This window comes from Anolis sagrei, chromosome Y, assembly GCF_037176765.1.
Source record: "Anolis sagrei isolate rAnoSag1 chromosome Y, rAnoSag1.mat, whole genome shotgun sequence".
Lineage (NCBI taxonomy): Eukaryota > Metazoa > Chordata > Lepidosauria > Squamata > Dactyloidae > Anolis > Anolis sagrei.
Genome location: NC_090035.1, coordinates 62983927 through 63003454, shown reverse-complemented (window position 1 = coordinate 63003454; position 19528 = coordinate 62983927). Strand labels below are relative to the sequence as shown.

The 19528-nt window shown below is 43.8% G+C and overlaps 1 protein-coding gene across 1 annotated transcript in view; it reads right to left on the bottom strand.

Annotated features, from left to right (window-relative positions):
• LOC137095639 (IgGFc-binding protein-like) overlaps positions 1-18081 on the bottom strand; it is a 47934-nt gene extending 29853 nt beyond the window's left edge. The window contains 12 exon segments of the mRNA XM_067462397.1: positions 388-629; positions 631-965; positions 2447-3054; positions 4501-4532; positions 5165-5714; positions 6084-7128; positions 12920-13259; positions 13261-13516; positions 14861-15318; positions 15320-15417; positions 16294-16637; positions 17994-18081. Of these exon segments, the coding sequence (XP_067318498.1) occupies positions 388-629; positions 631-965; positions 2447-3054; positions 4501-4532; positions 5165-5714; positions 6084-7128; positions 12920-13259; positions 13261-13516; positions 14861-15318; positions 15320-15417; positions 16294-16637; positions 17994-18081 (4396 nt within the window).
• Between the last annotated feature and the right edge of the window lie 1447 nt (positions 18082-19528).

The following is a 19528-nucleotide window of genomic DNA, read 5'->3' as shown; positions in this document are numbered from 1 at the left end:
ACAACTGTCACCTTCTTTTTAGCAACCAACCAATCAGGAACAAACATCTAAAACCCGGAAACAAACCCAGATTAAAAATCCCATGATTTCCGAGTGCAGAGACATACAGGCATTTGAAGATGTGGATTTTCGACTCAGAACCAGAATGTTCCTATATCTAAAAATCCAGATTATTTGCTTTGAACTGGATTATATGGCAATGTAGTCATATAATCAGTTCAAAGCAGATAATCTGGATTATCTGATTTGATTATCTGGATTATATGGCAGTGTAAAAAGGGCCCGAGTCTCTGTAGCATCAAGGAAAGACTTCAGTAGTGCTGCTTTCTTATAAGCAGAAGTATTTTCAAAGCATATAAAGGTGGGATTCAGAATTATGGTACTCACGGCAGAACTCTGGACTCCTCCAGGGTTGGATGGGGACCTTGGCCTCTTGGCATGCAGACGCATAGCTCTGGATACTTTGGCACAAGACCGGGCTGTCTCCATTGCCCACGCAAAGATCATAGATGCAATCATTGAAATACACACTGGGGTCCACCTTGCTGTGGCAGGCTCTAAAGGGGCCATCTGATGCTGTGAGGATCCCACAGTAGTTGTGCTGCTTGAAAACAGGTTGGGCAGGTTGGGCAGGTTGGGCAGTCACTTCCTGAGCATCCATCTGAGCAGGCTCCAGTTGCCCCTGGGACTAGAACCTTCCAAGCAGCCCCAAAGGCAGCTGCATTAGAGGCTTTGCTGCCACCAGGGAGCAGGAACTCATCATCCTTCTGCCCATTGTAGTTCCCACATAGGCCTTCCATTTGACCCTGGTAAGTACTTGGGACAGTGACTGTCACGTGGTAAACCAAGTCATAGCTTACAATGAGTCCAAAGCCAGTTTCCATCTGAACTTTAGTGCCATGTTGATAGGCTCAGAGCTGTCCTCCTGGAAGGATTATGGGAAGAGACTGGAATATTCCATTCACCTGGAAGAAAAAGGAGAAGAAGGGAGAGGGGAGAGATTAGCAGACCAAGTATGGATGTTTAATGGTCAGAAAATTGAACTTGAGAATGACTCATCCCTGGATGTACTTGTCATAGCCATAGTTCCCACAGCCATTCTTCACAGCTTGGTCAAGCCAAGTTGATATTTTCAATGGATTTGAGATTGTCCTGGTTTAAGTGGTGTTCACCACTGAGTCAACATATCTCAACAAGACTATTTGAAAGTGGATGCTTGAAAACAGCTGTACATGGGCATATCCATCCACAAGGCACAGAATACAAGTATACATTGGCTGGAATCCTGTCAATTAGCACCAACTGGAATTGACCAGTGCAATCAATTGTTAAATGGTGAATTGATGCATTAGTAAATCAGAGCAGTTCTACTTTAATCAAGATTAACAATGGGATATTACTGGAATCTAGCGTTTCCTAGATTGGTTCCAAACCTAATGGAAAATGGGGACATTTTATATTACAGGAACTCCATTTTGGATCCTTTGAACTTCAGGATTTCATTTTGCAGAAGACTATTACGTGATTATATTTGGAAAGGTGTACTATAACAAATGCAAACTGACAGATTAAATGATGAACACACATCATTAAGTTCCATAATGGAGTTGCAGTCTCAATTAAACTCCTCATGAGGCTTTCCTTTTATTATAATGTATCTATGGACTTCATAAATTAGTGCAATTTGGTTAAACTCCATTCTGTTTTTGTTATCCGGATTTCGGTGGACCCCCCAGATCCTGAACTGAAAGATCCGGGAAGATCCAGTCCATTGGCAGCAATGGGGAACTTATGAGGCTCCCCTTTCTGTCATTTTTAGGGCACCACCATTTCTGGGATCTTTAAATCCTTCAATAAGACCTGGATTAAAGGTATCAGACTTAAGAAACCACCCTTTCTGGGATCCTTTCCCCTTAAATCCTTCAATAAGTTCTAAGTTAAAGGCAACAGACTTAAGGAACCACCCTTTCTGGAATACTTTCTCCTTAAATCCTTCAATAAGACCTGGATTAAAGGCATCAGATTTAAGAAATGACCCTTTCAGGTATCTTTATATTGTTCAATAAAACCTGGATTAAAGGCATCAGGCTTAAGAAACCACCCTTTCTGGGATCATTTCCCCTCAACACCCTTTCAATGAAGCTGAGATAAGGCATCCCTTTCAGAATTCTCTTTGATTGTAGGCGAACTATACATTCCAGCAACTAAATGTCCCAAATGACAAAATCAATTTTTAAGTGATGGTAATTACTTGTGTTAATAGGTATCTTATGGCCAAATTTGGCAGCAATTCGTCCAGCGGATTTTGAGTTATGATGACACTCAAAATGAACAGAGCATTTAGATAGATAGATAGATAGATAGATAGATAGATAGATAGATAGACAGACAGACAGACAGATGGATAATTTCATAATAAATTGAATGGAGGACATTAAAAACCTACCATGACCAGTCCCTTTTTGTTTTGCAGAAGAGTAAGAGTGAAGCCATAGATCTCCAGAGACACCATCTTAGTGATTGAGACTCTTCCACTTCCCCAGGCTTCATTTTCTTCTCTTATTGTAAAAGGAATTAAGCTGTTTCTACCCTTGGTGGCCGCCTTGGCAAGGACATAAGTACAGTTGCCTTGGAAGTTAAAGTGGAGTCCATCAAAGGAGGTGTAATGAGGATCACCAGAGGCAGAGCAAGTGGCTGAAGCAACTGGATGGCACTTTGCAATACCGTCTACTATGCTGCACTTTTCCTTGGGACCACAAGAGATCTGCTTGCAGGTAACATCTCCTCCAGCCTGGCAAACACATTCCACATTGCACTTGCTGATTGGGTAGAAGGTTTGCCCAACGGAATAGTAGGAGCAACCACATCGAGCCATGGTGCAACCACATTGAGCCATGGGGACACAGCGTCCCCCACTGAGCACAAACCCCTCATCACAGACACAGCCTTCTGCGCAGTGTGATGAGCAAAGCAGAGGAGAGAAGAGGCTGTGGCAAGTTGGCTGACAGCTCCGGGCACAGAGTTCATAATGGCTGTTCTGGGGACAAACTGGTTCTGGAAGAAGAGAGTAAGGCAACTCATTTTCAATCAATTTAGATTCACTTCTGTAATTCATAACCTCCCACATCCACAACTTTGAGAAATACTTTGGAAACATGTTTTATTATAAGCCATTTTTCCTGAGAAGTTTACTTGAGGGGCAGGGGTGGGGTCCTGCTACATTCAACACACTGCTTGTTCCCATTCCCTCTCTGTCTACAGCAGGGGTGAGCAAAACTCCCACCCCCCCTAAATATTAAAAAATACTATTTGGCGGATATTTTTCTTCCCCAGAATTCCCACAATGGTTGAAAACTACTACAAAATGCAACCACACCTGAAAAAGTGTTAGAACATGGAAACTATGTTCTAACACTTTTAGAACGCCCTATCCCTCTCCATAATTTCTATTCTGTTCATATGTCACCTGGTCACGCCCAGTGTTCTGTCGCCACTGGGTCCGAACAAAATGTCTTTATTCTACAGGACGCACACTTTAAACCCAGTGGGAAGCCGGGGTGCCCGAAGAGAGATTGTTAGAGACTTCCAGAAGTAATGGGCTTTAGAGTCTTTAAAAGTACAACAAAGTCTTTATTAAGGAACAAATCTTCAACAATACTTCAAGGCTTTACTATTCTAGTCTTTAAGAGACTGGCACTAACTTGGTTTAACTGTACTATCTCAGCATAAGGAAGAGCTCTTTATAATCCCTCCCAGGCCGCTTTCACCTAGGCCTCGCTGGTCTGGGTAATACTGCCGATCCCCAAATGCGTCTGGAAACCGAGTAACCTACCAGACGAAGCTAGAAGATGTTTAGCAGCTGGAGTTCTGTGGTTCTACGATGGTGTCTAGTGGGAACTTCAGGTCTGTTTTCCCCTCTGGTGCTGTGAGGCTGAGAGGCTATGAGCTCTCAGCCAGAGCCTTTGGGACCTTTTCCTTCCGTATCCCTGGAACTGGATGGTCACTGGATGACCCCTGAATGGTCGCTGGATGGACCCCGGATGGCTGTTTCTGTTTCCCCGGAAGGTTTTGAGGAATGAAGCCTTTCTACGGGACTAGCTGATCTGCGTCCTATAGACTGGCTTCCTTGTGTGACTGAAAATAGGCCCCTTCCCTCCAAAAGGCAAAAAGGGGGCGGGACCAGGGATCCTAACTATAACTGGCAGGTGGCTTACCCTATAAATGCAAATTATAACAGGAAACCCCCTGCTGCAAAATCCCAAGCATGGGTTTGCAAACAAACATATAAACACAGCAAATAAATCTGGAGCTCCTGGAACAGCTGTTCCAGAACACTCCTGGCCTAGATTTCTCAATGATGAGAAATCTACACTATAACAATGACAAATCAGATTTGGCAATAAACAATTACCCCTTCAATAACAACACAACATCACAAATAGGTCTGTGCAACACAGAAACATTGCCATTTTGGCACACTCTTAGTTTCACCTTCCTTACCAATCCATCCGGACTTGGCAAGGTCTCTGTAACTTTGGCAAAAGGCCACATGAAACGAGGTACGGAGTCTTTGAGCAAAACAATATTCCCAACTTGGAGGTTGGGCTTGGAGTCTTTCCATTTCCTGCGACTCTGGAGTTGAGCCAAGTACTCTGCCTTCCAGCGTCTCCAAAACTGGTTGGCAAGAGTTTGAGTTTGTTTCCAGAGTACCTTGTAAGACTTCAGGAACAGGGTGCGTAATTTCCTGCCATTCAGAAGTCTTTGAGTCAAAATGGATGCAGGAGTGAGAAGCTGTGGAGTATCAGAGTCTGTGGTGATGGGCACCAATAGGTGACTATTTACAATTGCTGTCACCTCCGCCATCAAAGTGATCAAAACATCATGAGTCAAATTCTTACACTCTAGAAAAATAGCACTTAAAATCTTTATACACAAACCAATCATACGTTCCCACACACACCCCATGTGAGACGTATGCAGTACATTAAATAACCATGTAACCTTTTCTGTATTCAAATAGTCTGAAGTATCCATACACTCAATCACCTTGACGTGAATGGCTCGGATAACTAAACAAATGAAGATGACTGAAAAGAAATGCCTAATCTCTCTCCTAAATGTCTGAGCTAATTGGATAGCTAGCACAATAGCACAGAGTCCTAACCTAAGGACAGTGGTGTGAGGTGGAGCAATCTTAGCCTTGGCCTTAGCAAAACCTAAAGTGCAAGAACTAGAGTCTTTGCGTCTGGCATAAGCCACAGCTGTGATAGCTTTCTCAGAAGCATCACAAAAGACATGGAGTTCGATGTGCCAGCTCTGTAAAGGGCTCCTGTCCGTGAATTGGCGTGGGATGCTCAGCTGGTGTAAAACTTGAGCCTGACCGATTTGCTGTTTGGTCTTGTGATCACGCTGTAACTTGCGTCTCAAAGACTGCAGTCTCGTCTTGGCTACCTGTCTGTTAGGAGGCAAGGTAGGCCAGTCTGTTTTGAAGGGCAAAGGGGCGATCCAGTTCCCTTCCTCACTGAGAGTCACCTCGGAGTTCATGATGTTCAGGAACTCTTGTTCATCTCGGGAGAGCGCTGTGTTCTCGTGGTCCCGGGACACGTCGAAGAGGGAAGAGAACTCAGATGAAACTCCTTGGCAGCAAACAGAAATGTGGCTAAGGCAACTTTGCATGAGGATGACTCTGCCACAGCTGAGGGTGTTGGGCTGATCTGGACACAGAGAAGACGGAGGATGCATTCTGTCGACACATACAGGTCCCTGTATGGTCCATCCTAAAGGAGTCTTCTGTGCCAAAGGTGCACCAGGAGGACCTCTCTTCTCAGCTCGGATGCTCATCAAGCTGGGGCAGTTGGATCCAATGAGGAGGACTATGTCAATGCCCGGCTTAAAGGGTGGAATGAGGTCCTGTAGTCCTTTCAGGTGAGGATGCGCTTGCATCTTCTCTCTGGTAGCAATCTGGTCTTTATTGCGTGGGATGGACGCACGCTCAACAAGGTCAGGCAACTCAAAATGAATGTCTTTGCCACATGGCGAAATGATAAATCCAGATGCAACGCGGCCCTGTCTTTATTGTTTGCCTGTACAAGTAGAAATACAATAGTCAATAGTCTTTGCCTGCCCCTTAAAGATTTTGAAGAAGTCAGGGGTGGCTAGGGAACCGTCGCTTTGGTTGTCAAGGGCCACGTACATTTTCTTCTTCATCCAAGGCTTGCTGGCAGGAAAAACCTCTGCCAAACAAATGGGGTGGCAAATCCTAGTTTTCTTTGGGCTGCTGCAAAGCTGCGTGCAGGCCACAGAGGGTGCCTCAGTGACCGATGAAGATCCAGCTGAATCTCCTGGGGAAGCTTCTGGGGAGCGTGGACTTGTGGCTCCACTCTTGACCTTGGAGGGCACGAAAACCTTGTCATGCATAGCTGAGCAATGCTTTTCGGATTGGCACACCACGCACTTCACCGTTTCTTTGCATGACTTTGACTGGAGGGGGGTAAAAGTGAAGTTCTTCTGAAATGTAGAAGGTCCATTCCAAGGAACACCTGTGGCCTCAGGAATGGGCGAAACTCTGATTTCTGGGCTAGGCTTTGGTGCCTGAGTTGGCGGCTGTGGGCTCCTGGCCCTGAATTGCTCGACCAGCCTTGGCGTGATGTCGCTGTCCGCATGCACCAGGTTGCCGTCTTGGAAACCAACGTGGGCTGGCAGAAGAGGTGTGGTTGGAGGCGTTGGCAAACGGTTGACATTTTCTTGAGACAGTTCTCCTTGCAGTGCCTTTGCCAAGATGTTGGCACGGACCCTCTTCTGTGCTGCCTCCTGCTGGATGCGCGACAACTTAAGCTTCGCCTCTAACTCGGCTTGTGCCTGCTTCTGCTTTGTCTCTAACTCTAGTTGAGCCCGCTCGAAGTTCAGGCCTAGATCTGCCGCTGCTGCCTCAGCTTCCGCCTCAAGAATTTTTTCTTGCATTTTGAGACGCCTTGTTTCCCTCTTGTAAAGGGCCACCATAGATGAGGAGCTGCTTCTGGAGACAGACGATCCTGACGCGGAGCCATGTCTGCTGCTATGCCTCCTGCTGGTGTGGCTGTGCTTGCTTTGGCCAGAAGCACCTCCCTGACTGCTCTGCACACTTAAAGCCTTTGGGGAACCTGAGATGTGAGCCATGACAGCAAATTGCCCAAACAGTATAGCAATACAGATAAAATAGCAATCAGTAAGTCAACAACCAACAATGATTAGAACACACAATATGAAAATGCAATATGCAGCAAATAACACTAAATAGAGCAATGCAATATATCAATGCAATTATGCACACACAAATGGCTTATCACTTTGAAGCAATGCAATAATGACAGGTAAAGCAAGCAATTCAATCAATGCAGTTGTAAACACACTCAAAACCTTATCACTTTACTGGCAGAGAATAAACATAGCAGACACAATAATTCAAATGAACATCAAACTCTTGCTGAAAGACTGTAAAAATCCAAAGGCAATTGCAAAAAAACCCTTTCCAGGAATCTGGAAGCAAAGCAGAAACAAGGCTTATTTCAAAAGAGCGGGAAAGCTTGCTTCTGCTGGAAACTGTAGCAGGACCTAGCAGAGCTTGCTATGTAGATACTTTAGAAAGGACGAGAAGAATGTTGCAATTCCATGCAGACCTGCAATGCAAAAGCTGGAGGAGAAATGTAGCAACTTGCAAACTGAGTAGATCTTTAAAATGGTGGGATGAGAGCTGAAGCAAAGAAGGAGGCTGCCAGCCCCTCCCTTCTGGTCTTCCAAAATGGCCGAAAATGAAGAGACGCAGACAGATGGGCTCCTCTTCAAGATGGCCGAAACTCCTCAGACACACAGATGGATGGATCCAGGTAATGAAGACTTGAAATGGCTTATACAGGCTTCTTAAACACTGTTCTGTAGCTGTAAAGTCTTTTTCTCTATTCCCGGGTGGCAGAAGCCACCAGCTCCGTCTTTTACTTTTAATCCCGGGTGACAAAGGTCACCAGCCACATTCCTCAATGTTCTGTCGCCACTGGGTCCGAACAAAATGTCTTTATTCTACAGGACGCACACTTTAAACCCAGTGGGAAGCCGGGGTGCCCGAAGAGAGATTGTTAGAGGCTTCCAGAAGTAATGGGCTTTAGAGTCTTTAAAAGTACAACAAAGTCTTTATTAAGGAACAAATCTTCAACAATACTTCAAGGCTTTACTATTCTAGTCTTTAAGAGACTGGCACTAACTTGGTTTAACTGTACTATCTCAGCATAAGGAAGAGCTCTTTATAATCCCTCCCAGGCCGCTTTCACCTAGGCCTCGCTGGTCTGGGTAATACTGCCGATCCCCAAATGCGTCTGGAAACCGAGTAACCTACCAGACGAAGCTAGAAGATGTTTAGCAGCTGGAGTTCTGTGGTTCTACGATGGTGTCTAGTGGGAACTTCAGGTCTGTTTTCCCCTCTGGTGCTGTGAGGCTGAGAGGCTATGAGCTCTCAGCCAGAGCCTTTGGGACCTTTTCCTTCCGTATCCCTGGAACTGGATGGTCACTGGATGACCCCTGAATGGTCGCTGGATGGACCCCGGATGGCTGTTTCTGTTTCCCCGGAAGGTTTTGAGGAATGAAGCCTTTCTACGGGACTAGCTGATCTGCGTCCTATAGACTGGCTTCCTTGTGTGACTGAAAATAGGCCCCTTCCCTCCAAAAGGCAAAAAGGGGGCGGGACCAGGGATCCTAACTATAACTGGCAGGTGGCTTACCCTATAAATGCAAATTATAACAGGAAACCCCCTGCTGCAAAATCCCAAGCATGGGTTTGCAAACAAACATATAAACACAGCAAATAAATCTGGAGCTCCTGGAACAGCTGTTCCAGAACACCCAGCATTATTTTTTTTAAAAATTTAATCAGTAAATCTGGCCCTGCCATAGGTTTTTAAACGCCGTTGTGTTATTGTTAATGTTTATTGCTATTTTCTGTTTATGAGTTTATTTATTGTTGTATTACTATTGCTATGCTTTATTGTATTGTGGGCTCGGCCTCATGTAAGCTGCACCGGGTCCCTTGGGGAGATGGTAGCAGGGTACAAATAAAGTTTAATAATAATAATAATAATAATAATAATAATAATAACTATTATCTGAAAATATGTTGAAATCAAAATCAGAGGTTACATTGCTCCCTTCCTTTTCAATTTCACCTAAATTTGCTTGATGGTATTCTGATAGATCTTTTAAGATATGTATTGGCTTAAAGCAGGCAAGGGCAAACTTTCTAACTTGGGGGCCCCATGCTAGTGCTTCCTCCTAAGAGGACTGACTTCCTAGTGATGGAAAGAAGGAAGGGAAGGAGGAAGGAGAGAAGAAAGGACAAAGGGGAGGAAGGGAAGGATGGAAGGAGCAAGAGGGAGGTAAGGATGGGAGGGAGGGTGGCAAGGAAGAAGGAAAGAGAGAAGGAAGAAAGGAAGGATGAAAGGGAAGGATGGATGGAAGGGAAAGAGCAAGAAAAAAGAGAAGGAAGGATGGAAGGAAGGATGAAATGGTGGAAGGGAATGGAGTGAGGGAGAAAGAGGGTTGGGAAGGGAGGGAGGAAAGAGAAGGGAGGAAAGAAAGGATGGATGGAGAAAGTGGGAGGTAAGGAAGGAAGGTAAGGAGGAAGGAAAGAGAGAAGGAAGAAATGAAGGACAAAAGAGTGGAAGGGAAGGAAGGAAGGGAAAGAGGAAGGAAAGAGGGAAGGAAGGATGGACAAAAGGGAGAAAGGGAAGGAGGAAGGAAAATGAGAAGGAAGGAAGGAAGGAAGGAAGGAAGGAAGGAAGGAAGGAAGAGAAGGATGGAAGGAAGGAAGGGAAGAAAGGAGGAAGGAAAGAAAAGGAAGGATGAAAGGGTGGGAGGGAATGGAATGAGGGAGAAAGAGGAAGGGAGGAAAGAGAAGGAAGGAAGAGAGGGAGGAAAGAGGGAGGGAAGGAAGGAAGGATGAAAGGGTGGAAGGAAGGGAGATAGAAGGGGGCACGGAAGGAAAGGAGGGAGGGAAGGATGAAGGAAAGAGAGAAAGAAGGAAGGATAGGATGGCGAGAGAGAGGAGGGCCTGAGTAAAGAGCCTAAGGGACCGCATCTGGCCCCCAGGCCTGGGCTTGCCCATACTTCTACTACATAGGGGGAGGAATTATAAGGTCCAATAGGGGCATGGGGTGAAAACCAAGACCTTTTGCAGTTGACCACCACTGCTTTAGAGAACCACATTGGGGACCAAAGCATATCTCCTTACTCTCCTCTCTTTCTCTCTCTCTCTCTCCCTGCTTCTTGAATAGTTATTGAACAGCCTAAGAATTTTTCCTGAGGCTCAGCAGCTAATGGACAGGGAGGCTTTGGGCAGTGCTCCTTGTTCTTCAAGGAAAAGAAAACATGGAACTATGTTTTCACCAATAGGTTTCTGGATAATCTTTCAAAACATCTTCCAAAACACTTGCTGCTGTGTGCCCAGCTAGATCAATGGAAAGTGCTACAGCATGGAAATATACTTACTCCAGAATATGTGTATTCTCCAGCTATAAATGGTCACCTCAATGGTTTGACAGGCCTCAGCATAAGCAGCAATGATGTATCTCAGAACAGCCTTCTGACCATTGGATGTACAGTAATCATACACACAATCCAGGAAAAACAATTCTGGGTCAATTTTGCCATAGCACTCCCTAAAGGGACCACTCTAGTCTACAAGGAGTCCAATCCTGCAGTGAGGACTCGCTGATGGCGAGCAGTATTTTCCAAGTCTGGGCACTCTCTTGGAGTTAATTCTTCACATCCCAAGACCCTGCCACTTTCCAATGTTGTCCAAGCAATGCTGAATTAGAGGCCAGCCCAGTATCAGTGGATATCAGGCCATCTTCTTTGTTTTTATTAAAATTGCCACAGAGGCCCCCAAGAGCCCCTTCATAGGATTTTGGCACAGTGACTGTGAGATGACTTTTCCAGTCAAAGGTAAGAGTGAGGCCAAAATCTGTTCAGATGACAGCATTCCAGCCCTTCTGGTAGATAAGAAGTTGGTTCAGGCCCATCCTATAGGGCAAGTGGGTTAGTAAGCCATTCACCTAGGGGCAGAGACACAAATGAAGAGAGGAAGACAAAAAGAAGATGGCATTACACGTAGAGTTGGTGAAGTCAAAGATGACTTGATGGCACATAACAACAAAATGGAAGATATATTGCTCAAAACCTAGCCAGCAGTTCCCTCACCCATTTCAAAATGTTGATGTGGGGATGTTGATGCCCCAAATGACTTGAGACCTGATTTTTTCCATGTCAGAAGTGACTTCAGAAACTGCAAGTCACTTCTGGTGTGAGAGTATTGGCCATCAGCAAGGACATTACCCAAGGGATGCCTGGATGATTGATGTTTACCATCCTGAGGGAGGATTCTCTCATGTCCCCACATGAGAAGCTAGAGCTCAACAGACGGGAGCTTTCCCTGCTCCCTGGATTTGAACTGCCAACCTGTCGGTCAACCAGTCCTGCCAGCACCCATTGTGCCACCGGGACCTGATGGCCAATTCTCTCACACCAGAAGCGACTTGCAGTTTCACAAGTCGCTCCTGACACGACAAAAAAACAAAAACAAAAAACAAAAACGGAACCTGATTATCTCAAATAAGATGTGGGATACAATTGCCAGGTCACAGGGCCTGCCATTTCATTTCCAGTCTTCAGGGCAAGAGAGAGGAATCTCAGGGCAAGGTTCTGAATTCTGCCGATTGCCACAATGACAGCATGTTTCATTGTGCCTACATATGTTACTCACAGGATGCCAGGCAGCAGGTTTTGGACCAGTAAAAAACACCCACACTTTTTTGCTAAATATATTTTTTTCACCAAAATATTCCTGAGTATGACATTTCCAAAAACTCTCCTCCGACAGGGATAAAACTTTAGAAATATCTATGTTTACATGTGAGAATGGAAAATTTGGTATTCCTTTATGCATGAGACTTTGTCAGCTGGACAATACTAGTAAACTGCAGATAATCATCATCAACATAATCATAATAATCATCATCATCATCTTTATTGATAACTTGCCACCATCTCCCCAAAGGAGATTCGGGGGCGGCTAATATGAGGCCAAGCCCAAAAATAATACAACATAATTAGACACAAAACAGCAAAAAAATCATAACAAAATATGTGGAACTTTTAACAGAAGCATTCATGGAAGTAATAAGAGTACTGTGGAACTCCTTTCCTGGGGATATTAGATCGGCTCCCTCCCTCCTGACCTTTAGAAAAAGAGGAAAAACTTGGCTCTTTGAGCAAGTTTTTGGAGCCTCATTGTAACTAGATAAAATCAGTACTATGAACGAATATGGAACGGCTTAACGATGCAAATAGACATGGATTTAAACCCGGAAGTCATTTATTTTTATAGTTTTAAATTGTTTTTATATTAATTTTATTTTGAGATTTAACCTGTTTGAAATGATGTATTTATGTCTGGGGTACCTAAACTTTTTAAACAGAGGGCCAGGTCACAGTCCCTCAAACTGTTGGGGGCGGGGGGGGGGGCAGATTACAATTTGAAAATAAACATGAATGAATTCCTTTGCACACTGCACATATCTTATTTGTAGTGCAAAAACACTTAAAATACAATAATTAAAAATGAAGAACAATTTTAACAAATATAATCTTATTAGTATTTCAATGGGAAGTGTGGGTCTGCTTTTTGGCTGATGAGATAGGATTGTTGTTGTTGTTGTTGTTGTTGTGTGCTTTCAAGTCATTTCAGATTTAGGTTGTGCCTGAGCGAGGGCCAGGTAAATGACCTTGGAGGACCCCTGATTTTTGTGTTCGGCATCTAATTTTTGCTGCCCTGAGTCGCCTTTGGGCTGAAAAGGATGAGATAAAAGTGCGGTAAATAAACAAAAATAAGTACACCCACCATGACTCTTCCATGGGAAGTCCAGCTCATCGATATCTCCATGCCATAGACTTGAACCATGACCAACTTGTTGAGAGACACAGATGAACCACCCTGGCCTGCATTCCGTACCAAGACCTTGAAATCCACCAAATCTTTACTCTTTTTAGTGAGTCCAGCAAACATGTAGAGGCAGATGCCCTGGAAGTTGAAACTCTGCCCATCGAAAGTATGGTAATGAGAATAACCAATGGCAGAACAAGTGCTAAAGCTTGTTGGGTAGCAGTTCTGGATGCCTTTTTCCACCTTGCACTGTTCTCCTTCTTTGCAGCTGGCAGCTTGACACCTCACATGATTGAGGGTCACAGATACAGCGTCTTGTGCAGGAGTTGTCTCCCCAGAACTCTTCTTTGGGAGCCAACAGCTGACCCTCAAAGACACACCCACAGGCAGCCTGTGGAATGCATTGCCCAGATTCCAGCACAAAACCCTTATTACACTGGCAGGTCTCCACACATCCTGGAGAAGAACAGTTGGTGGGCAGAACTTGGTCATTGCAAGTGGCAAGGCACGCAGACCCACAGAGTTTGTATTGACTGTTTTCAGGACAGGATAGAGCTGCAGAAATATACAATAAAAAGGCATTGTTTCTTTCATTGGATTGCTTCCAAGACAACATGACAGAAATGCCTTTCCTACCAGGTACATCAAATTTACACCCCAATGAATTGCATTATTATGTGTTGTACCCATGGCACACCATTTCATTCTCTCTTTTTCCGATATAAAAGTATGCCTTCTCAAACAGGCCTAGATCTACCTAAGAGATTCGACAATGGCAAAGACCTCCTATATTTTTGTGTGCCCAAGGTTTCAACCTTTTGAGGCTGAATAGATATGACTTGTAGCTTTCAATGGCTGATAAGAAATTCAAGCTCTCATCTCCAGAATCCTAGCTCCACATTCAAAACTCTGAAGGCAAATACTAATGCATACTACAACTCTTGCCAATATCTGGAGAAAGGTGGAGTCATCATCACAAATAACTACTCAACATGCGTGTGCCCATGCAGTCATGCTGGCCACATGATCTTGGGGGTGTCTATGGACAACACCAACTCTTTGGCTTAGAAATGGAGATGAGCACCACTCCCCAGAAATAGACATAACTAGACTTAATGTCAAGGGGAAACTTTTTCCTTTTTATGCATGGGCCCAGACTTTTGTTTTTGTTTTTAAGCATTGCAAAATAATAGCCCATTGCTAACATTTATGTTAAAGAAATGAGGCTGAAGTGGGCTTACCAATTCATTAGAAGGCAAATAATATATGATTTTTCATTTCAGCATACAATTTTTCACAAATTTGGTTCTAAAAGGAAGTCAAATTATCTCCTCGCTTTAAGGAAGTCTTTGAAAACCTCACACTATTTCGAGTTCAGTTCTTATTCTTTTCAAATTTCTCAAACTTCATGAGTGGAATTTTTTGTAATAATTGGCAGATTATTCTGAACAAAATTCACATGGGAGGTATGTAGGAAGACAACATTTCTGTGTAAACAACAGGATATTCTACAAAGAAAATGACATTTTTCACAAAAGCATTTCTTTCTGCAAAGAAACTACCCTTTACTGTCCAGGCAACAACAACCTGATTTATAAACTTTGCACACAGTAACTCTCAAAGGGGCTATTCCAGATTTACCCTCATCAGAATATCTTGGCATTCATGTAACAATTTTTTTTTAAAAAAATCAATTAATTTGGAATATTCTCTTCAGCCCTATTTTCATCTGCTCACTCGAACAAAATTGTCATTTGCCTTATTTTTGTTTGCTTTTTATCCCATGGCATGGCATGATTTCACTGCATTGTAATGACATTAAACATTCATATGTGTGTGTGTGTGTGTATATATATATATATATATATATATATATATATATATATATCTTCTACTTACAGCAGCCAGTGAGTCTTCTCCAATCAGATATGGCCGCTCCTTCTCTCTGGCAGGCATCCGCATAGCTCTTCAGTGCTTGACACAAAACCTCTTTGTGGCCTTCATAGATATATAAGTCATAGGCACAGTTTTCAACAAAGATCTCAGGATCAATGACAGAGTGGCACTGATGGAATGGACCGCTCTCTCTTTTGCTGATCCAGCCGCAGAAAGGTTCTGCTTTGTATTTGATGAGCTCCTCCAGGGTAACATCTTTGCATTCTCCATGGCAGTCACTCCAGCATAATGGGTCTCCATCTTTCTTCTTCCAACTTTTTCCAAATTCCACAGGACTTGGGGCTAAGGATCCAGAAGGGGTCTGGAAATCATCCGCTGGGTCCCCATTATAGTTACCACATAGGCCACAAACATTCTCAAAGAAGCTGCTAGAGATCTTCACCACCAGTTGACTGTTCCAGAGAGAAGTCTGTCTCAAGGACAATAAAGGTCCCACTTTGATACAGCTACAGTTTCCCCTCATGTAAGGAGATGGGCAGCTGGGACCATTGGTTATTTACCTGGTTAAATAAATGTGATTGTTAGAAATGCATGTCTGATGACTTAAATATATCCCTCCCAGGCTACAGTGTGTCACAAGAAGGAGCCAAAAGTGAATGTATCAGCAGACACTAGACCAATGGTTCTCAACCTTTGGGACTGTAGGTCAGTGGCTCTCAACCTGTGGCTCCCCAGGTGTTTTTGCCTACAACTCCTAGAAATCCCAGGCAGTTTACCAGTTGTCATGATTTCTGGGAATTGAAGGCCAAAACACCTGGGGAGCCACAGGTTGAGAACCACTGCTCTGTTTTGGACTTCAGCTCTCACAGTTCCTAACAGCTGGTAAGCTGGCTGGGATTTCTGAGAGTTGAAATCCAAAACAACTGGAGGCCCAAAGGTTAAGAACCACCACACTAGACAGTTGCTATGGGTCTATACAAAGTGAAGCCTTTCCTGATGTCAGTGCTTGAGACACAACTTACTTCAAGTGCTACAAACGAAGTTCGAATTACAAAAGTAGTTTGCACTCCATTAACTGAACAAGGAGAAATTGAGAGTTGGAAAAGGGAATCCTTCCCTTCCCTGTACTCTCAGGCTAAAGCAAACCAATTCAGCATCTCCTCACTTATCTTAGCTTCCTCATTAATAACTTTGCCATACTCTAATGCTGCTTGCTCACATGCCTCTTAGTTTTCATATGTGAAATATTGGGTAGCATTAATGTGTCAAAATTTCCTCCATATACCCATGGATCACTTGGAAGCATCTCTCCATTTTTCAAAATCATGTATCCCATGGAGAGGGGGGCATCAATGAGGATCAAACTGTCAATAGTAGTTCCACTTGATCTACAGACTTTGGGGACAGCTTGTTCAGTTAAGAAAAGGAATTCTTACCCTGACTAAACCATACTCCTTTCTGGCCATATTTATTTCAGAGCCATAGACTTGGACCATCACCAGTCCAATATAGGACACACTTTGTCTGCCTCGGTTTTCATTCTTGGCTGCAATGTGAAAAGCTGGAAGAGTTGTGTCTGAGCCCCATGTCTTGACCAGAGTGTAGAAACAGGTACCCATGAAGTTGTATTTCCTTTTGTTGAAAGTCAAGTAATGGGGATCACCCTGTGCCCTGCAGGTAGCAGAGGACTGGGCCACACACACTGGATCGCCATTCATTATCTCACAGGTCTCTTTCTTCCGGCACTGGGTAGAACTGCAGGAAAGTTGAGGGACAGGCACTGATACACATAAAAAATCACAAGGTTAAAGATGGTTGTTTTTACATTATATGTGGTTTGTTTTCTATTGTTTATGAAGTTTTTATGAATTTTGTTGTGTTATATTTTAACCATGTTGACTGGGCTTGTACCCGGAGTCCCTTTGGGGAGATGGAGGTGGAATACAAAAATAAAGTTGTTGTTGTTGTTGTTAGGAAAGAGAAGGGAAGCAGTAAAAAGAAAGGACAGAAATAGAATGATACGAAAAAGAAAATGTTGGTGAGGGGAGGAGAGAAAAATGGATGACCATTAGAAAGCAGCCCCATGTTCTTTGATCATGTTTTTCTACTCCAAATCACAGTCATTTCTTGTTGCTAAAAACCAGCCTTGCTGGACCTCAAATGGCCCAGGGATCCCTAAGCCCTCACCCCCAGAGGACATCTGAAGGAACTCTGGGTTTTGTTGTTTTGTTTTTCATGTCAGGAGCAACTTGAGAAACTGCACACCACTTCTGGTGTGAGAGAATTGACCGTCTGCAAGGACATTGGCCAGGGGATGCCCAGATGTTTTGATGTTTTACCATCTTTGTGGGAAGCTTCGCTCATGTTTCTGCATGCAGAGCTGGAGCTGACAGAGGGAGCTCATCTGTGCTCTCCCCAGATTTGAACCTGAGACCTTCAGTCCTTCAGTGCTGCTGGCACAAGGGTTTAACCCATTGCACTATTGCACTATTGGGCTGCTATATTCTGGGGTAAACACTTTTTTAAAAAAATGCAGTTGGATGCAGTGAGGAAGTAGGGTTACTCAGGCTTAGCCCTATGGTTGGCCATCCTATCATAGAGAGAAAGGAAACATCAGACAGAGATTTGGATTCAAATTTCCTCATCTCTTTTTGATCTACAACCAAGATATTATTACAATAATGACACCACTTCACTATCAAAGTGCTAGACAATATTTGGACAAATGACCAATCCCAGTTTTATTGTGAGGGTCAATTTTGTTCCGAAATACACAGTGGAATAGACCAGGATTCTCAACATGACTTGCAAATTCAGATTTTCCCCTTCCCAGAACTAGTAACTATCTTTTTAGTGGGTTGTTGTAGGTTTTCGGGCTATAAGGCCATGTTCTAGAAGCATTCTCTCTTGACTTTTCATCTGCATCTATGGCTGGCATCCTCAGAGGTTATGTTTTTAGTCTTTTCTTGCTTCAGACTCAAGACAAGTACGGTAGTTATTCTGTTTTATTTGCTCAGTGCCCCTAAGTGGTGAATTAGTTTGAGAAAGTGACTGGCCCTAAGCTCACCCAGATATTTGAATGGCTGTGCAGGGTCATTGGGAATTCAGTCCCTGCTTTAGCAATCCCATTACTCACCACTCTGGCAGACTGCCATTGCTCCGTAGGCATTCCTCTCAGCAATACCAAAGGTTAGGAGACCAAAAGGAGAGTTTGGATGTGCCATGGTGTTAGAGACTGGGAATTTAATGGTGACAGGCTCAGAAGCAGAGAGAAGATGAGATCCGATGAGGTTTTCAACAAGTCTTTTATTTCAAGCTGATCAGCATGAGACGGAACAGCCCTTGGCCATTTTAGGCCGAAGAACAAAGACTGTCCGCCCCAATCTCATTTCAAACAAAGCCTTTATACTCCAATAGTTAAAAAACAACACTCAAGCTACTTCTGATTGGTTGTTCTGTTTCTACCATTACAGCATATTTATGATCTTGTTGAATGTGTGACCCTGGGCTGCAATCTGCAAGTTGATTATCCAAGGCAGAAAGAATTTGTGGGAGTAAGGGAGTATATCTGCTTGTGTGGAACACAGGCAATTATTTTTTCCTATCAGCTGCAGCTGTTGGCAAGCAAGGCTTTCTCTATAGACAGGGATTCTGGGTCTCAATAGACAGGGATTTTGGGATTTGTAATAATTGGAAATTTATTTATCTTAATCATGTTCCTATAATGGAATGAATACCTCCTTTGTTCCCAAGGCTATATTCGCTCCAAGAACAGGCTGTTCCTGGGATCTCTCTCCAATAGGATACACCCAGTGAGTGCCCATCGATGGTGATCTCATCAGTGATGGTGGTCTCAGTGATGATGAGTGCAAAATTATTGAAACCTTCATGGCTGGTCAAAGAGTAGGATGTGCAATAACTTGACACATCAGGGATACTCAAGAAGAAGGGATCAAAGGTGAGTTGAGAATAGGAACCACCAGTGCAGAAAAAGAAGACCTGGATGCCCACATTGGCTGTGATGTAGATGGGGCTTGAACGAGTGACTTTCAATTGAAGCACCTGCCCGGCAACCAGATGGTAATTTGTATGTATCCTGCCGGAGACATAGGTGACTACAGTGTATTGGGAGGCAACAATATATGCAAGATCATAGTTCATCTGGAAAGCGAGAGGAGGTATAAAGAACTCCCGACCCCAGTTAGATACTGGCTGCAGCTGTTCCACAACATGGTTGCAGTTGGTGTTCTTGTGGGCACAGGTATTTCCACTCAGCACTGCTACTGGATGCACCGCTCGGATGAGAGTGCCAGACAGATCTTCCCGGCTCTGGAACTGCACAGCTTCATAAGGTGGGAGGACTACACTTAGTTTGCTGCCTCTGGGTAGATGTGCTCCTGGAATCTCACACTATCCTTGAGGTAAATTTCCACTGCAGTCTCATCATTCCATGCGATCACAGAGAACTCCTTGTAAGACTGGGCCAGATCTCCGGGAGGTGTAAGCACATAGTATTCATCCCCAAGACTGTGGACTGGATAGACAATGGTGGTATCAGCTGAATTTTTCTTTGCGTTCAAGGCCAATACAGAGATGTCTTGATCAGCTCTCACCAAGACAGTATAGCAGAATTTGACAGTGCCAACCATTTTTACTTCAGCTGGTAACTTC